Source organism: Myotis lucifugus, unplaced genomic scaffold (genome assembly GCF_000147115.1).
Source record: "Myotis lucifugus unplaced genomic scaffold, Myoluc2.0 scaffold_182, whole genome shotgun sequence".
NCBI lineage: Eukaryota > Metazoa > Chordata > Mammalia > Chiroptera > Vespertilionidae > Myotis > Myotis lucifugus.
In genome coordinates this window covers 2,044,099-2,059,581 of record NW_005871230.1, presented here as the reverse complement: position 1 = coordinate 2,059,581, position 15,483 = coordinate 2,044,099, and the positions used below count along the sequence as shown (strand labels likewise).

The window sequence follows — 15,483 nt, the reverse complement described above, 5'->3', positions numbered from 1 at the left end:
CTAGTAGAGGTCTTAAGGGCATTCCAGGAAGAAGGAAGAGACTGCTGATGCCAGAAAACAACAACAACAAAAAACAGTGCTGACAGTGATAATGTAGAAGTCAATAATATAATTACAAGTACCTCTATAAATTGTGGTTTATACAGTTTATTTCAACAAATAGTTGTTGAGGTCACTATTGTTGAAACCATCTGTTATTGAATACCATGCTCTGTATGTACACCTGACAGTGATTTTATGCTATTTCATTTTTTACTGTTGAGAACATTAAATGTTATTTGTAACTTGAATGTTTAGTAACCTTCCATTTTTTTCAGCATGTATCAAGTTTTAAGAAAGAATAAATGCAAAATTGTGATGAAGGTTAGCTACTATTATCTTCTCACACAACTCTCCTCCAGCACTAGGTCTTTATCCTCTCCCACTACCTACCACCTATTTAATCCAAATTCCCACCCATCCCTCCTTCTCTGCTTGCCCAGTAAGGCTAAGTTAGGACTCAGACCCTCTTTCCAAATGGTCACCAGTGCTGCATTATGACCATGAAGTCACAGAAGTCATCCAAGATTGAAGGAAAGGATAGGAGGATTTAATAATTCTCTAACCAGGGAAGATGACAGTCCAAAAATGATATTAGAGAAATTGTGGCAAAATTTTGTTTTCTTGTTTATTCTTACAATTTTTTTTGTATATAATGTAGGGTATCTCAGAATAATATAATTATCAGTTATGTCAGTGTCTTGCACATAGTATGTATCCAAACATATTTGGTGAATTACTATAATTAATTGAGAAAAACAAACAAAATGTACTGGCCCATGGGACAACTTGATACCCACATGCAAGAATAAAGTTAGTTAGAAATCAATCACACTCTATATACAATTAAATCAAAGACCTTGGAAAGGATTAAGGAGGAACGATTGCTAACAGATACAGGGTTTCTTTATTGGGGTGATGAAAATGTTCTGAAATTTGATGATTACACAATTTTGTGAACATATGAAAAAACGCTGAATTGTACATTTTAAAAAGTGAATTTTATGGTATGTAAATTATCTCAATAAAAAAAATAGATACAAAAACTCAACACAAACAGCAACAAAGAACCATAGCCCAGAAAGTTGAATTGAGGCTCTTATTAAAATGTTCTTCCTAGGTAGTCCTAACACTACAGAGGAACATAAGTTAAAGATGAAAGAACATGTTTTAGTTAAAATAAAATTGAAGATAGTCAAAGATATACTCTATTTCAATAATGCTAAGATGCATATTTTTCACATTTTTGAAATGGGGATGCATCTTATAATTGACTAGAGGCCCAGTGCACAAAATTCATGCATGGCTAGGGTCCCTAGCAGCTGCTGGCTGCTGGCTGGGGCCTCCCTTCACCTGGCTGCCTGCTGCCGCTACCAGCCAAGGCTTCCCTTCCCACAGTTGGTCAGCCAGCCCCAACCCCTGGTTGAACTCCCAGTCTAGGGGACAATGTGCATATTAGGCTTTTATTATATAGGATGCTGTGTCACAGTTTATTTGACTGCATTTTTCTTCCTTCATGGTACATAAAATTGTGGTATGTTTATGATTCAGTGAAGTATAGTAATTTTTAGAATAATGTGGCAGAGGCTGCTAGATGTTCTTCAATATGTGATCTCCTTTTATCAGATTTTTTTTTTTCTTTTAAGCTGGGTAAATGGCCACTCAGCCAAAGGCTATACTCCTAGTTTTCCTTATAGCTAGGTGTGGCCATATATTTAAGTTCTGGCCAATGGTATGTGAGTGGAAGTAATATGTGCAACTTCTGTTTTTTGTCCTTAGAGAAGAAGCATATTCTCTCTTCTCTTTCATCTTTTCTTCCTTCCTTCTTTCTCCCCTCCAAACTTCTTTCCTTCCTTTCTTCCTTCTGAATTGCAGATGTGATGGTCAGAGCTGAGCAGCCATATTGATCCATGAGATGGAAACAGTGTGTTTGTGGTGGTAAAACAATAAGACACCTGAGTTCTTAGTTATTATGAAAAAACATACTGTCCCTAGACTGACAAAGTGAGATGGAAAGAAAGTTCTAGTTTGTTTAAGTCACTCTTATTTGGGGTTTCTCTGCTACAGAAGCTGAACAAATATTCTATCTAATTTGAATGGTTTCACATTTCTGTAAGACTATTATTACTTTTTTCAATGAGTAAATTCTTCTTCCTCTAAACACACACACACACACACACACACACACACACACACACACACACACAAACTTGTCTGGGCCAAAAATGAGTTAGAAATGTAGCATTTACTTATAAGGAATGCATTATGAATAGCCTTTCACTTTTCATTACCATGGAACGATGATTTCAGCTCACATTCAATCTATATTTCTAAATGCCTTTGTTAGGGCTGTCTGTTCAGTGCAATGGAAGACAGCTTTTTTAGTGCAAGTAAGATTTCTTGATAATGCTACGTCTGCCTTGTCAGCTGAATTCTGGCTTATTGTCGCAATGTGCTAAAAATACATGATCAGATTTCACTGTTAAGAAAATTCTTTCAACAACACATGTACAGTCAAGTTTGTTGCTGGGTAGTTGAACATTTGGGTCATGAGATTTAAAAAAAAAGTCTCATGACAACACTGTATGGAAATGTAACACTCCGAAGCCTAGTTCTGTCTTTGCGCGGTAAGGCTGTGAGGAGCTGCGCTGCTGGGAGCTGATGCCTCTCTGTCCTTTTGACAGTCATCCTCCTGGTTCTTCATATTTGAGGAGAGGGCACGGTGAGGAGGCCTGTTGGCTTGATCTTATTAATGCCACCATCTAGAATACAGACTCTTGGATATTTCATCTTCACAAGATGTGCTGCAAACTGGAAAAAAGAAGCCAGTTTTATAGAGAATATAAAAATTTGTATTTGCCCAATCCCATTTTTTTCTTAAGCTGCGAAAAACAAAACTAAAGATACTATTGCTGTCACTGTGGTAACATTAATTTGGCTTTAAATAGAAATTAAATTACTCACATGTTGACACATACTTCTTTATGCTATGAAATAAATGTGTTTCTTTAGTTCTCTTTAAACTTGTTTGGATAGGCAATGAATATATACATGTAAACAATTCAAACAGTATAAAAGGGTATATAGTGAGAGGTAAATTTCTCCTACCTCTGTTTTCAATCTCCCTCTCGAGAGGTGATTAATATTTCTATTTTTCATGTATGTTTCCAATGATAGTTAAAAAATTCTCAAATCTATATTGAACATTTTTTAATCCTCACCCAAGGATATGTTTTTATTGATTTTTAGAAAGAGAGGAAGGGGGGGGGGAGAAAGAGACAGAGAGAGAGAGAGCGAGAGAGAGAGAGAGAGAGAGAGAGAGAGAGAGAGAGAGAGAGAGATCAATGTTAGAGAAACATTGATTGCTTGCCTCTCATACACAACCCAACCAGGTATCGAACCCACAACCTAGATATGTGTCTTGACTAGGAATAGAACCTGCAACCTTTTGGTATATGGGACAATGTTTTAACTAACTGAGCCACTTGGTCAGGGCTATATTAAATAATTTTTTATATTATTGTCAACTTGTTAGTTATGGAAATCCCACACACAATGTCCCAGAGAGGACCTATAAACTGGTTGTAATATGTTTTTGGAACAACTGCAATAAACAGTTTGAGACCATAAGTTTGAATGAATTTGAAGGACTGATCCAAGAAGTCTTCTAGATGTCTAGCAAAAAAAGGACTTCCACATGTCTCCTTGATCTGTCCCATGTCCACCTACCCAGGATCATGATTACTTTTCTCCATTCCTTATACCTTTGGTTGTGCAGGTCACCTTCTGTTGGGAACATGCTCCATTTCCTACCAGCTCCTGCCCCCCCGCCCCCACTTTATTTCCTTCTCAAAAGCTCCCCCACCCTCACCTGTCTAACTTCTTCCTTTTTTTAAAAAAAATATTTTCTTTATTGATTAAGGTATTACATGTGTCCTTATCCCCTCATCCCCCCCCCTCATGCCCTCACCCCCCTGGGGTCTGTGACCATTGGTTATGCTTATACTATTATGCATGCATATAAGTCCTTTGGTTGATCTCTCCCCTTTCCCCCTCCCTCCCCTGACTTCCCTCTGAGGTTTGAGGTCTGATCGATGCTTCTCTGTCTCTGGATCTGTTCAGTTTATGTTGTTCATTATATTCTACAAATGAGTGAGATCATGTGATATTTATCTTTCTCCAACTGACTTATTTCGCTTAGCATAATGCTCTCCGGGCCCATCCATGATGTTGCAAATGGTAAGAATTCCTTCCTTTTCACAGCAGTGTAGCATTCCATTGTGTAGATGTACCAGAGTTTTTTAATCCACTCATCTGCTGATGGGCACTTAGGCTGTTTCCAAATCTTAGCCATGGTAAATTGTGCTGCTATGAACATAGGGGTGCATATATCCTTTCTGATTGGTGTTTCTAGTTTCTTGGGATATATTCCTAGAAGTGGGATCACTGGGTCAAATGGGAGTTCCATTTTTAGTTTTTTGAGGAAACTCCATACTGTTCTCCACAGTGGCTGCACCAGTCTGCATTCCCACCAGCAGTGCAGAGGGTTCCTTTTACTCCACATCCTTGCCAGTACTTGTCATTTGTTGATGACAGCCATTCTGAAAGGCAAAGCAGGCAGACAGAGCAAGCAGGGCGCTGCTGTGTGGGTGTAAGAAGAAAACCAGAAACGGAGTGTAAAGACGTAAGAAAAGTTTAGGTGCCTTGAAGAAGAAAGGAAGGCTGTGCTCAAGTAATGAAAAACAACAAACGTTGAGTTTTCAGGTGAAAATTGCGAGTTCTGCTCCTCTGACCCTCTGCTTGTGGTTCCAATGATCCGTGTTACATATGGGCTCGAACAGTGAGGCCATCGCTTCATCTTTTCCACTCTGATCATGGAAACAGCTCCTCTCCAGCTAGTCATTCAGTTGCTCATTCAGCTATCAAGCAAACATTCATGGAGCACCTACTAAGGACCAGGCGCTGCTCCAGTTTTTGCAGTGCTTGTAGTTTAGTGGAGGAGAGAGTAACAAGCAATATCAAGTGGAATGGATGGCTACTACAGAAGCAGTTCAGGACTTCTGAATTCAACAGGAATTAGCAGAGATGTTCCCCCTTCTCCATCCTCTTTCATTATTGACACCTGAAGGGAATGGGGACCCGGATGTGGTGGCCACGTGCAGTGATTAGGTCATGCTCTCTGTGGCTATAGCTTGACAGGTCAGGGAGGAAGAAAGGGCTGTGAATGTACAGGGGTGGTTTCCATCTTGTGAATGAAAGCCACATTACTCATGGAGAAGATATGGCGGGACAGAGAACCAGGCATGCGGAGTTCAGGCTTCCGTCCACCGTTTGCTCTCCATCAGGCAGGGCTTTGGCAGCATCAGTGAGTGAGCCTGCAGGTACGGGACTGGCTGGTTAAGTCCTAGTGTGGACTGCAAAGCTGCAGCTTTGGGAAAGGCCTGAGGTCAAATGGAAATGATGAGCCTAGGGATACCACACTGGACCAGGGGTTATGAATCACAGGATCGTCAGGGTGCTTTCAGTAAACAGTGATACTCTGCCCGCTCCAGACAAGTAATAAACAGTTCCTTAGGATGGAGCTCCAGGTTTCTTTTTTGTTGTTGTTGTTTGTTTTTAAAGTCTCCTGGTGATTCTATTGTGTAGCCAGCATTGAAAACCATTGTATCGGATAATGGGAGTCATTTCCTGGTCAGGTGTGTCTGGGACCTCAAACTACAATTTTTATAGGTACAGTCCCGTGTGAAGAGTAAGTTACTTTGCACTAAAGAGGCTAAATGTCTGTAGGGCTGCAATTGGTGAGACCAATCCTAGGCGGAGAGAATGGGGCTCTTCCAAAGGCACAGCCAGCTGAGACAGAGGGCAGCATCCCATGTGGGCCTGGTATTTGCTGGGATAGGATTTGGGATCACAGACTGCAGGGGCAGCTGCATTTCTTGTGGGTGGTACTCCCAGGTGGAGGGCAGCACTCTTGCATTTCTGTCATTCCTCTGGTTGGCAGGCTCTGGTGGTGGTGTTCATTTCTAGGGCTGGGGTTGGCACACCTCAAAACAGCGCTGTCTGGAAATGGCAGGCTCCCGTGGTGCCACTCCATCTTGTTTTCTGTTAAGAGGCTGGTATGTTTGTCCAGAGGAAGTCCAGTTCTGCTGTGGCAGGAGAAGGAGTGAAGGAGAGGGATTTTGATCTGCCACAGAGAAGTACAAGTTAAGGGCAATTACTGAAAAGTTGCACGTTTCAGGTGAGGTCCAAGAGGTGCACACAGCAGAAACGTGTTTGTCACTGGGTGTCCTAGGACTCAGGTTTTGGTAGAAGCAGGAAGCTAAAAAACTGGGCTCTGCAAGATTCTGCAAGGAGCACGTTGCAAGACAGCTAATTTTCTTGATGTGAAACGTTGGCCTTTGTGAGTTTTAAGATCACAATGGGGACTGAACAACTGGCATGAGTCTGCTAACGCTCTGGGGAAGCTCAATCTGAGAAGTCTTTTTCTCTCTTCCATTTTATTTTGTCTACTCCTTTCCCCCCAAATAATGCTAAATTTTGGATACAGAAATGATCACTTTTGGTTGGGCATGGAACTGAATGAGGGAACTGGCAACTATCCTGTGATGAGCAGCTGAAGTAATTGCACTGTCTTGGTTTTATGGATGTGAAGCTGATGCTCTATTAGGCTTATGTGTCCTCTTGACCCTATGAGATACTGAAAATATGGTGCACATTTATTATTCCTCATACTGTATGGTCGGGGTTAGGCTAATAGATGCAGATCATGCATCTATTTTCAAGAGTTGACTAGCCAATTCAGATGAGCATATTTGAAATAAGAAATAGAACACGAAGTGATTTTTCCATCTAGACAACAGTATGGCCTTGGGTTAATATAACTCAAGTGCTGTCTTGTCCTGAGTATTTAGGAGGTTTCTGGGGTCATTAATAAAGATTTTGATCATTTCAACTTCCCAACTCAGGGATTCCAATTAGAAACTTAAGAACTATGGCAAAAATTAGTAGGAAAGAAGAAGGGATGATTTATCTAATACTTACTGATTTCTTCCCTTGATTATATAGTTAAAAATAATGTTGAGGTTTATTTTCTTAAGAGTACTACCTAAGATTATTTTCTTAAATAAACTACATAAAGGAACCTCTCTGTGCTGTTGGTGGAAAATTAAACTGGTGCAGCCACTATGGAAAACACTATGGAGTTTCCTCAAAAAATTAAAAATAGAACTACCATATGATCCAGCAATCCTACTTGTGGGCATATATCCAAAGGAAATAAAATCTGGATCTTGAAGAGCTATCTGCACTTCCTTGTTCACTGTAGTATTAATTACTCATAATTGCCAACATGGAAACAACCTAAGTGTCCATTCATGGACAATGGATAAAGAAAATATAATACACACACACACACACACACACACACACACCCCACAATGGAACATTATCAACTTAAAAAAGGAAATACTGCCATTTTTGACAATATGAATGAACCTGGAGGACATGATGCTAAGTGAAATAAGCCAAATTTGTAAAGATAAATACTGCATGATTTCACTAATTTATGGAATAAAAAATAGTCTAACTCACAGAAGCAGAGCAGAATGGTGGTTGCCAGGAGCAAGGGAATAAGAGGAGGAGATGGCAGATGTTGGTGAAAGGGTACAAAGTTTCAGTTACGAAAGATGAAAAAGTTCTGGAGATCTAAGGTATAGCATGGTGACTGCAGTTATTACATACAGCAAATATAATAATATTGTATTGCATACTTGAAAACTGCTAAGAAAAAAGAAAGAAAACAGTAACTGTGAGGTGATGAACATGTTAATTAGCTTGACTGTGGTGATCACTTCATAATGTATACATATATCTAAACAAAGTTGTACACCTTCAATATATACAATCCTATGTGACAATTACACCTCATTAACACTGGAAAGAGTACTGCCGGCATAAGGTGTGAAACTATTTCCATAGTAATAAAACAGTGGCTGCCTTACTTTCTTACTTCACTCACAGAAGTTAAACCAGCCACAGGGCTAAAGCAAGAAGGTGAGCACAAGGTCAGTAATCATCTTGCATCCTACTACAGGCACTTGTGACAAGGAGTACAACAGGTAATTCTACCTTGTCTTCTGACTTTTTCTTTTTTGTCTCTACATTCACCCCCTAAGTGATTTAATCTAGTTCCATGGGCTTTAAGTCCCATCTATACATTGATGACTTTAAATTTATGACTTTGGCCTCTAATAAGCTTCTCAAATTTAACAGTTTCAAAAGAGAACACTTGCCTGGCCAGTGTGGCTCGGTGGTTGAGTGTCAACCTATGAACCAGGATGAGAGAGAGAGAGACAGAGAGAGAGAGAGAGAGAGAGCCATGTGAGAGAGAAACATCCATCCTTGCTTCCCGTATGATGGAACCTGAAGCCTAAGTATGTGCCCTGATCAATTATCAAACCTGCAACCTTTATGGTGCACAGGACAACACTCCAACTAATTGATCCACCTGACGGGGCTCCACATTCGATAGGCACACAGTTCTCTCTGTGATTTGTCTTGGATCCATTTAGTCTCTTCCATTCCCCAGCTCCTACTCCATTTTAGACCCTAATTACTCTTGAACCACTTACTGTTAAGTGGCGCTTACGCTTTTAGTTTACCTGCACTTTGCTGCCTACATTAGGAAAGACCCACAGGAGATCCTGAGACCCCAGTCACTGTTGTGTACAGAGTTTTTTCCTTCTTAGGGCTATTGTCCTTAAGCAAAGTGAGTCAAGACCTGTGGGTCCCTTCCAAGGAATACCTTGCTTATTTACAGTCTGAAAGAACAATGTGTAGTACCTAAAACCTCTTACTGGAAGTTTCAGTAAGAAACTTTCTAATAGTATCTAAAGTTTCTTTGCATTTTGAGGACAAGAGAAATTCTTTATTTCAGACTTATACTCACCTATTGCTTATTTAAATAAGTGCAGTTATTTATCTTTAAATTAATTGTTAATGAGAAGGGTGTCCTTTAGTGTCAAATAAGGTAAGAGAGGATAGTGCCAGGATGCGATCAGATGCCCTGAATCACATGATACAGCAGTGAGGCCATTTCCCTAATCTCCTCTCAAAAGTTGCAGAGCTTTGGCTGTCAGTCTCAGCAAACCCCTTTTGAGATCTTTCCCCTGAAGCCACCGGAGTTTGCTAACACTGGGAGCTTAGAAACTATTTAGATAGTGGGAAATTGCAAGCTTGTGACAGATCAACATAAAGGTAGAATCAGGAAGAACATGCATTGAAATAGACTGGAAATACAGGGAGAGTGAAATTCTTACACTGATCTCTAGTTTTTGGTGTTTGAAAATTCCTATTTCACTGGGATCAAGGGTAAAAGGGGGAGAAGTCACTTTAAAAGTAATTTTTCAAGTTACTTTCTAAAATATAGCTGATTGTGTCATGTTTCTTCTTAAAAACCTTTAATAGCTTCCCACTGTGAAATGTAAACTCCTCAGCACAGCATTCAAGGCCATCGGTCACCTGACTCTCCACCCACCTGGAAACAGCCTTACCTGTAGTCTGTGCTCTTTCCTTTGCCTGGAATGCTCCCTCCTCACTTTGGTCCTTGTCCCAACACTTTTCCTCACTGAAATTCTACCCATAATTCAAAGGTTAGGTCTGTCATCACCTTCTCTATGAAGCTTTAGGAATCCTCATTTAACTGGAAAATTTTCCCCTTCTCAATGATTTTCTAGAACTTTATAAATTTCTTATAGCACATGACACATTCTGCTTTGAGTTTTAATCAGTTGTGTACATGTTTTATCTTATTAATTAGATTGAAAGTTTACTGCGGGCAAAGGACTATGTCCTTCTCATTTCTGTTTCCTCATAACAGTTTCCATAATGTAGACAATCAGTGTTTGCTGCCTTGAATTAAATTAGTAGTTGATTTCAGTGTATTTTTCTTTTGTCTTCCTCTTTTTACCAATTTCTGCAAATGCTATTTGACAGCAAACTACTATTTTCATGTGTTTATTCATGAACTTAGTCATTTATTAAACCATCAAATATTTATTGAGTGCTTACTATTTGAAAGGCTCTATGCTAGAGTTTGGGGGGTATAACAATGAATGCAACATAATCCCCATCCTTCGTGAGCCTGGAGTTTAGTGGGAGAAGCACACGAGTCGACAGGCAATTACAATGCCATTTGATAAATGCTACATAGAACCACCATATGGCTGTGCAGATTGTCTCCGCATGAGAGAACCTGGAAAAGGGGTAAGTGGAGCATGAAATGTAGCCCTTCCTCTCTCCAAGCATTGTGCTCTTACATGGTGCTCTTGTTCTTAAAGGGAGGATGGGTTTTTTACTAACATACAGAGAAACTCTACATATGATAGTGGTCCCACTGACATTATACGAGTAAGTAAAAGGTTTTCTATGAGCACTTGGGAAGGGTACTTAGTTCCAGGCTTGAGGAACTAAGAAAGAGTTCCATGAAGAAATGCTATATAAACAACCTTTCAAGACAAACAGGAGTTACCCAGTTGAACAGAAGTGGGAAGAATGCTCCAAATAGAGAGAGCAGTACAAAACAAAACAAAACAAAACAAAAACTACATATACTGAACTGCAAGTAGTTAATTATGGCTGGAATCTAGAGGGTGAGGGAAGCAGTGAGGGATGGAAAACAAAGCCGAGTCCGGATCACAAAGAACCCAGAAACCATGACTAGGGTTTGGATTTTATTTTGGAGGCAATGGGAAGTCACAGAGGCATTTTGACAACGATTATATTTACTTTCAAAACGTTCACTCTGGTTGTAGAGTACAGCTGGAGGAGGGAAGGGGACTGCAGGCAGGGACAATGTAAAGCTGCAGCAAGTCAGGCAGGAGATACTGGTGCCTTGAGTAAAGACAGTGGGTGCAGGGGATGAGAGAATTTCATACCTAATTAACAGGGTGATAAGACAAACAATAATTTTCATATAATTTGTTGCCATTAGTCAGGAGGGTGAGAGAATTCACTGTTTCACTCAAACAGCCTGGGTGGTAGGAGGAAAGTGGAGGAACTTTGTAGTTAGCACAGGGTTCGGATCAGGGTTCTGTCACTGGTTAGCTGTGGGTAAGTCACTTATTAGCTTTTTGGCCTTAGTTTCTCTACCTGTTAAATGCGCAATATTACTCCACTTCAGTGGTGCACTTAAAAGCATTTTGGGGTGGTTGAATTAGATATCATATGTTTAAATGCTTGACTCAGCGTAAATACTCACTATAAACTAGTTTCTTTCTTTTGTCTCTTTGTCCCCCAATTCATTCTTGAACAGGAAAGCCATTTACACCTTGCAAGTATATAGATTCAAACTTAAGAGGGAGATTTGTCTGCAATGGGGACAAATCATTGTTCATGTGAACTGTTTTTAATGGAACAGTAATTTATACGTGACTCTTACCATTTACTGGGTCACATATACTTCTGGTAATCAGATGAATGCTATAGATGTATTATCACTTTCAATAAAAGACAAATATGTACAACACTTTACATATAATTTCAATTAGATCAAAGACCTTCTAAAACTCATGATAAACTCTAGGTTAAAAAAAATTTCCTCTATACTAATTCATTAAAATTTATGATAGTTGATTGTGACCTAGTGTCTAGGCATTGGAATCTTCCTGTAGAATTACAGATTAGTGTTTATCAATAGGTTATGCTGTCAAACAGTCCTCCCAGGAAAGGCTGCCTGGAAATTTTTTAAAGTTCATATTTAAAAAAATAAAAGAAAACATTTTTAGATATGACAAAATTTGTTCTAATAAAAAAAGTACACTGGCTCACAGAAGAGAATAAGCCTCTTCTGATAAAATTCCATCATCTAACGCCATTGTGGGTCAGGACATTTTCCTTTGATCTGTACATTTTCCTTTGATCTATGATATTTGAGGCTAGAATTTCAGCAGCAATCATTCTTTAACTTCTGTTTACACTAGACAACAGAGAACAGTAAACCCATACTACATCCAAGCCACTAGTCATATTCCATACAGTATACTATGCTCTGAAAAGAATGTATACAATAAAAATTCAGATTCAAAACAGTTACGGCTATGATGGATCACAGCCAACTTCCAACCTCTGTAGGGTCAAGCGGGAGGGCAACTATGGTTAGTTTTTATTTAGCCACAAACATTCCTGCGGTAAGGAGTAATTAATTAAATGGTGGGCTGTGGAGGGCAGGGTGGGTGTGTAGAATAACATATAATAAAACAACATAACTTTCATCCTCTGATGGGTCATGAATATAGGTGCCAGAGACCACAGGATTCAGATGATGACTTGGCAGTTTCTCCAGGGAAATGAGCTCCCTCTGTCTTTTTAAAAACTGCTTTGTACACAAAATAAATCTAGTAAACATGTTAACAAACAGACAACCAAAGTCAGGATTAGGTGTTTTAAAGTCCTCTTTACTACAACTCCTACCTTGCTTTTTATTCACATAACATTTGAACACTATGTGAATAGGGACCTACGGGGCAGCTTTTATTTTAATTCATGGGTCTTTTAAAAGTTATCCTCCCTCACTTAACAAATGCCGTTATATAGGATAATTTTTACTGTAAAGCCTCATGGGATATCTAGTGTGCTCAAATTGCATTAATATGTAAATTGTTTCCTTATAATCTGACATAAACCCACAGACCAAAATATTTGCTGACAAGAAGACAAGGAAAAACTCAGGAAGAAAGCCAAGTTTAACCATAGCCAGTGATTATAGGTCTAACAAGAGGGAGAAAGAATTCCTTGCATATTTGGAACTCATAAAGGAGATTCACTTCCCATTCTTTATCAAAATGCAGAAGGTACAATCATAAAGAGGCCTAATACATTTTCTGACAGGTAAAAGATCTCACACAAAGTGGCTTAAAAATATCACATTAATCTGAAGAACTAGGTAGATACTATCTGGAGCCAGGGAAGTTTACTGTAGAGACAACACATACGCTTGATTGGTTTTCAGAGTCACTTGGTCCCCTTTGAGCACATACCGGAGTATGATCATCTCCGATGCTCCCAAAGGCTAGAGGAAGAGCTTGAGCAAAGAGAGAAAGCAGACAGGGCTAGAGAGAGAAAAAAGGACCGGCAATGGTAAGGGCTATCAGTGACCATCACAAGATCATAAAACTTGGTTTAGCTTGGTTAAGGGATTCAGGAAGTAATGGGGTGGGACTGGCAGGTGGAAGCCTCATATTACTGCTGTACAAACAACTTCCAACCTAAAATCCAAAGACCAAATTACCTTGGCCCCTAGAGGAGTGTAAAGGAACACAATTGGACTATTATCTTATTTTTAAAAATAGCTTCAAAGGCATGCTTTACTTATTATAAATCTGAATATTTTCAGTTGAAAACGATGCCATATTAAATTTTTTTTAAAATATATTTTTATTGATTTTAGAGAGGAAGGGAGAGGGAGAGAGATAGAAACATCAATGATGAAAAAGAATCATTGATTAGCTGCCTCCTGCATGCTCCCTACTGGGGATTGAGCCTGTAACCCGGGCATGTGCCCTAGATAGGAATTGAACCCAGGCCCCTTCAGTCCTCAGGCCGAGGCTCTATCCACTGAGCCAAACTGACTAGGGCACCATATTTTAAATTTAATCCTTACTTGCCATGTGTAGAAAGCACCAGCCACTCACACTGTTTAGTCACAGAATCTCCACAAAATCTTTCTCTTATCTAGGTTTTGGAATCAAATGTTAATCAGAAATATATGTTTTGTTCTTTTCTTTTTTTCGGGGGGGGGGGGTTGCTTCATTTTGTTTTGAAGGAAAGAATAATAACACACATGACATTACTTGCCATTGGCTTTTATGTTCTCAGATGACTATTTCTTTCGATGACAAAAAAGTGTTGATATAATGCCACGAATATAACATTTTTTAAAAATATATTTTATTGATTTTTTTTTTTTACAGAGAGGAAGGGAGAGGGATAGAGAGTCCGAAACATCGATGAGAGAGAAACATCGATCAGCTACCCTCTGCACACCCCCCACTGGGGATGTGCCTGCAACCAAGGCACATACCCTTGACTGGAATCGAACCTGGGACTCTTCAGTCAGCAAGCCGACGCTCTATCCACTGAGCCAAACCAGTTAGGGCACAAATATAACATTTTAAGGGTAAAATCAGCTGTGCCAAATATTTCCCAAAGGATTGACAAGACAAGCATAAGCAGGGAAGAAATCTTAGTGGTCAGATAACCACAAAATATAATCTTATATAGAGAGCAATTATTTTTAAAGTCTTGTGAGTTTCTGTGACCAACACAGCAATATGATGTTTATGGTTTTTTCTTAAAGACTCAGTAAAGGTAGAGAAACACCAATTGGAGTTTCATTCTGTTCTGGTCCATGTTGTTGGCTATTTCAGTCTGAGACCTATCACTGGCTCCAGAGATGGATCCCATGGGGGAGAAAACATAACCCAATACCACATTAACGTATGCCATCGTGCTAAGTTATCGTTCTTGCTAAACATTATAATTTACTTCTAGGAAGGAGGTGGGTTCATGATGGTGTTTTGTCAAGCCAAGAAAACATTGCCTTACTCACATTTAGATACTGGCTAGATTAATTCAGCACATTTCAGCTTTGAAAGAAGTATCTTTTATGGGGCTTTCTGTACATACCATACTGGCATGTTTTCCCTCTATACCCAGGGAATCTAATGCTAGTTTAACAATCGAAGATGCAGTTTCTCATTTGAGTTTTAAAAAATCAATGAGACAAGAATGAGTCCTTGCCATATTTTCCATTTGACAGAGAGGTCTTCCTACTCCCATCAACCCTACCAACAGGTGCAGTCTATATTTGTTTGCCTTGTTAAGTTAAATTTGGCCAGGCAGCAGCAAGGATCGGCACAAAACCTGATCCCCGCTTGGAGCATTAGCACTTGGGCCTCCACTTCACCTGCATGGGACTATCTGACTTTTCTTGATGCTGACATAACGTTATTCACAAAATATCTGAATATGCTTGATTATCTAATAACTCACTGCTTTATTTAACCCAGTGGTTCTCAACCTTCTGGCCCTTTAAATACAGTTCCTCATGTTGTGACCCAACCATAAAATTATTTTCGTTGCTACTTCATAACTGTAATGTTGCTACTGTTATGAATCATAATGTAAATATCTGATATGCAGGATGGTCTTAGGCGACCCCTGTGAAAGGGTCATTCGACCGCCAAAGGGGTCACGACCCACAGGTTGAGAACCGCTGATTTAACCTGTTGGGTAATGTGACATTAAAGATTAACTGACAAGTGCTCTTTAATAGGGGGTCCCCACTGGGGTGCCTGGCCAGTCTGGGTGAGGGGCTGAGGGCCGTTTTCCGGCTGGCGGGTGACTAAAGCTCCCAACTGCTCCTTTTTTTCTTTTTCTTTTTTATTG

General features: G+C 39.6%; 1 protein-coding gene across 2 annotated transcripts in view; it reads right to left on the bottom strand.

The window, feature by feature from the left end:
* Window positions 1-653: 653 nt before the first annotated feature.
* TBCK (TBC1 domain containing kinase) overlaps window positions 654-15,483 on the bottom strand; it is a 167,968-nt gene continuing 153,138 nt past the window's right edge. For both annotated transcript variants that reach the window (XM_006096594.3, XM_023760455.1), the window contains one exon: window positions 654-2,850. In XM_006096594.3, the coding sequence (XP_006096656.1) occupies window positions 2,740-2,850 (111 nt within the window). In that variant the 3' untranslated portion in view covers window positions 654-2,739. The remainder of the gene's footprint in view (window positions 2,851-15,483) is intronic.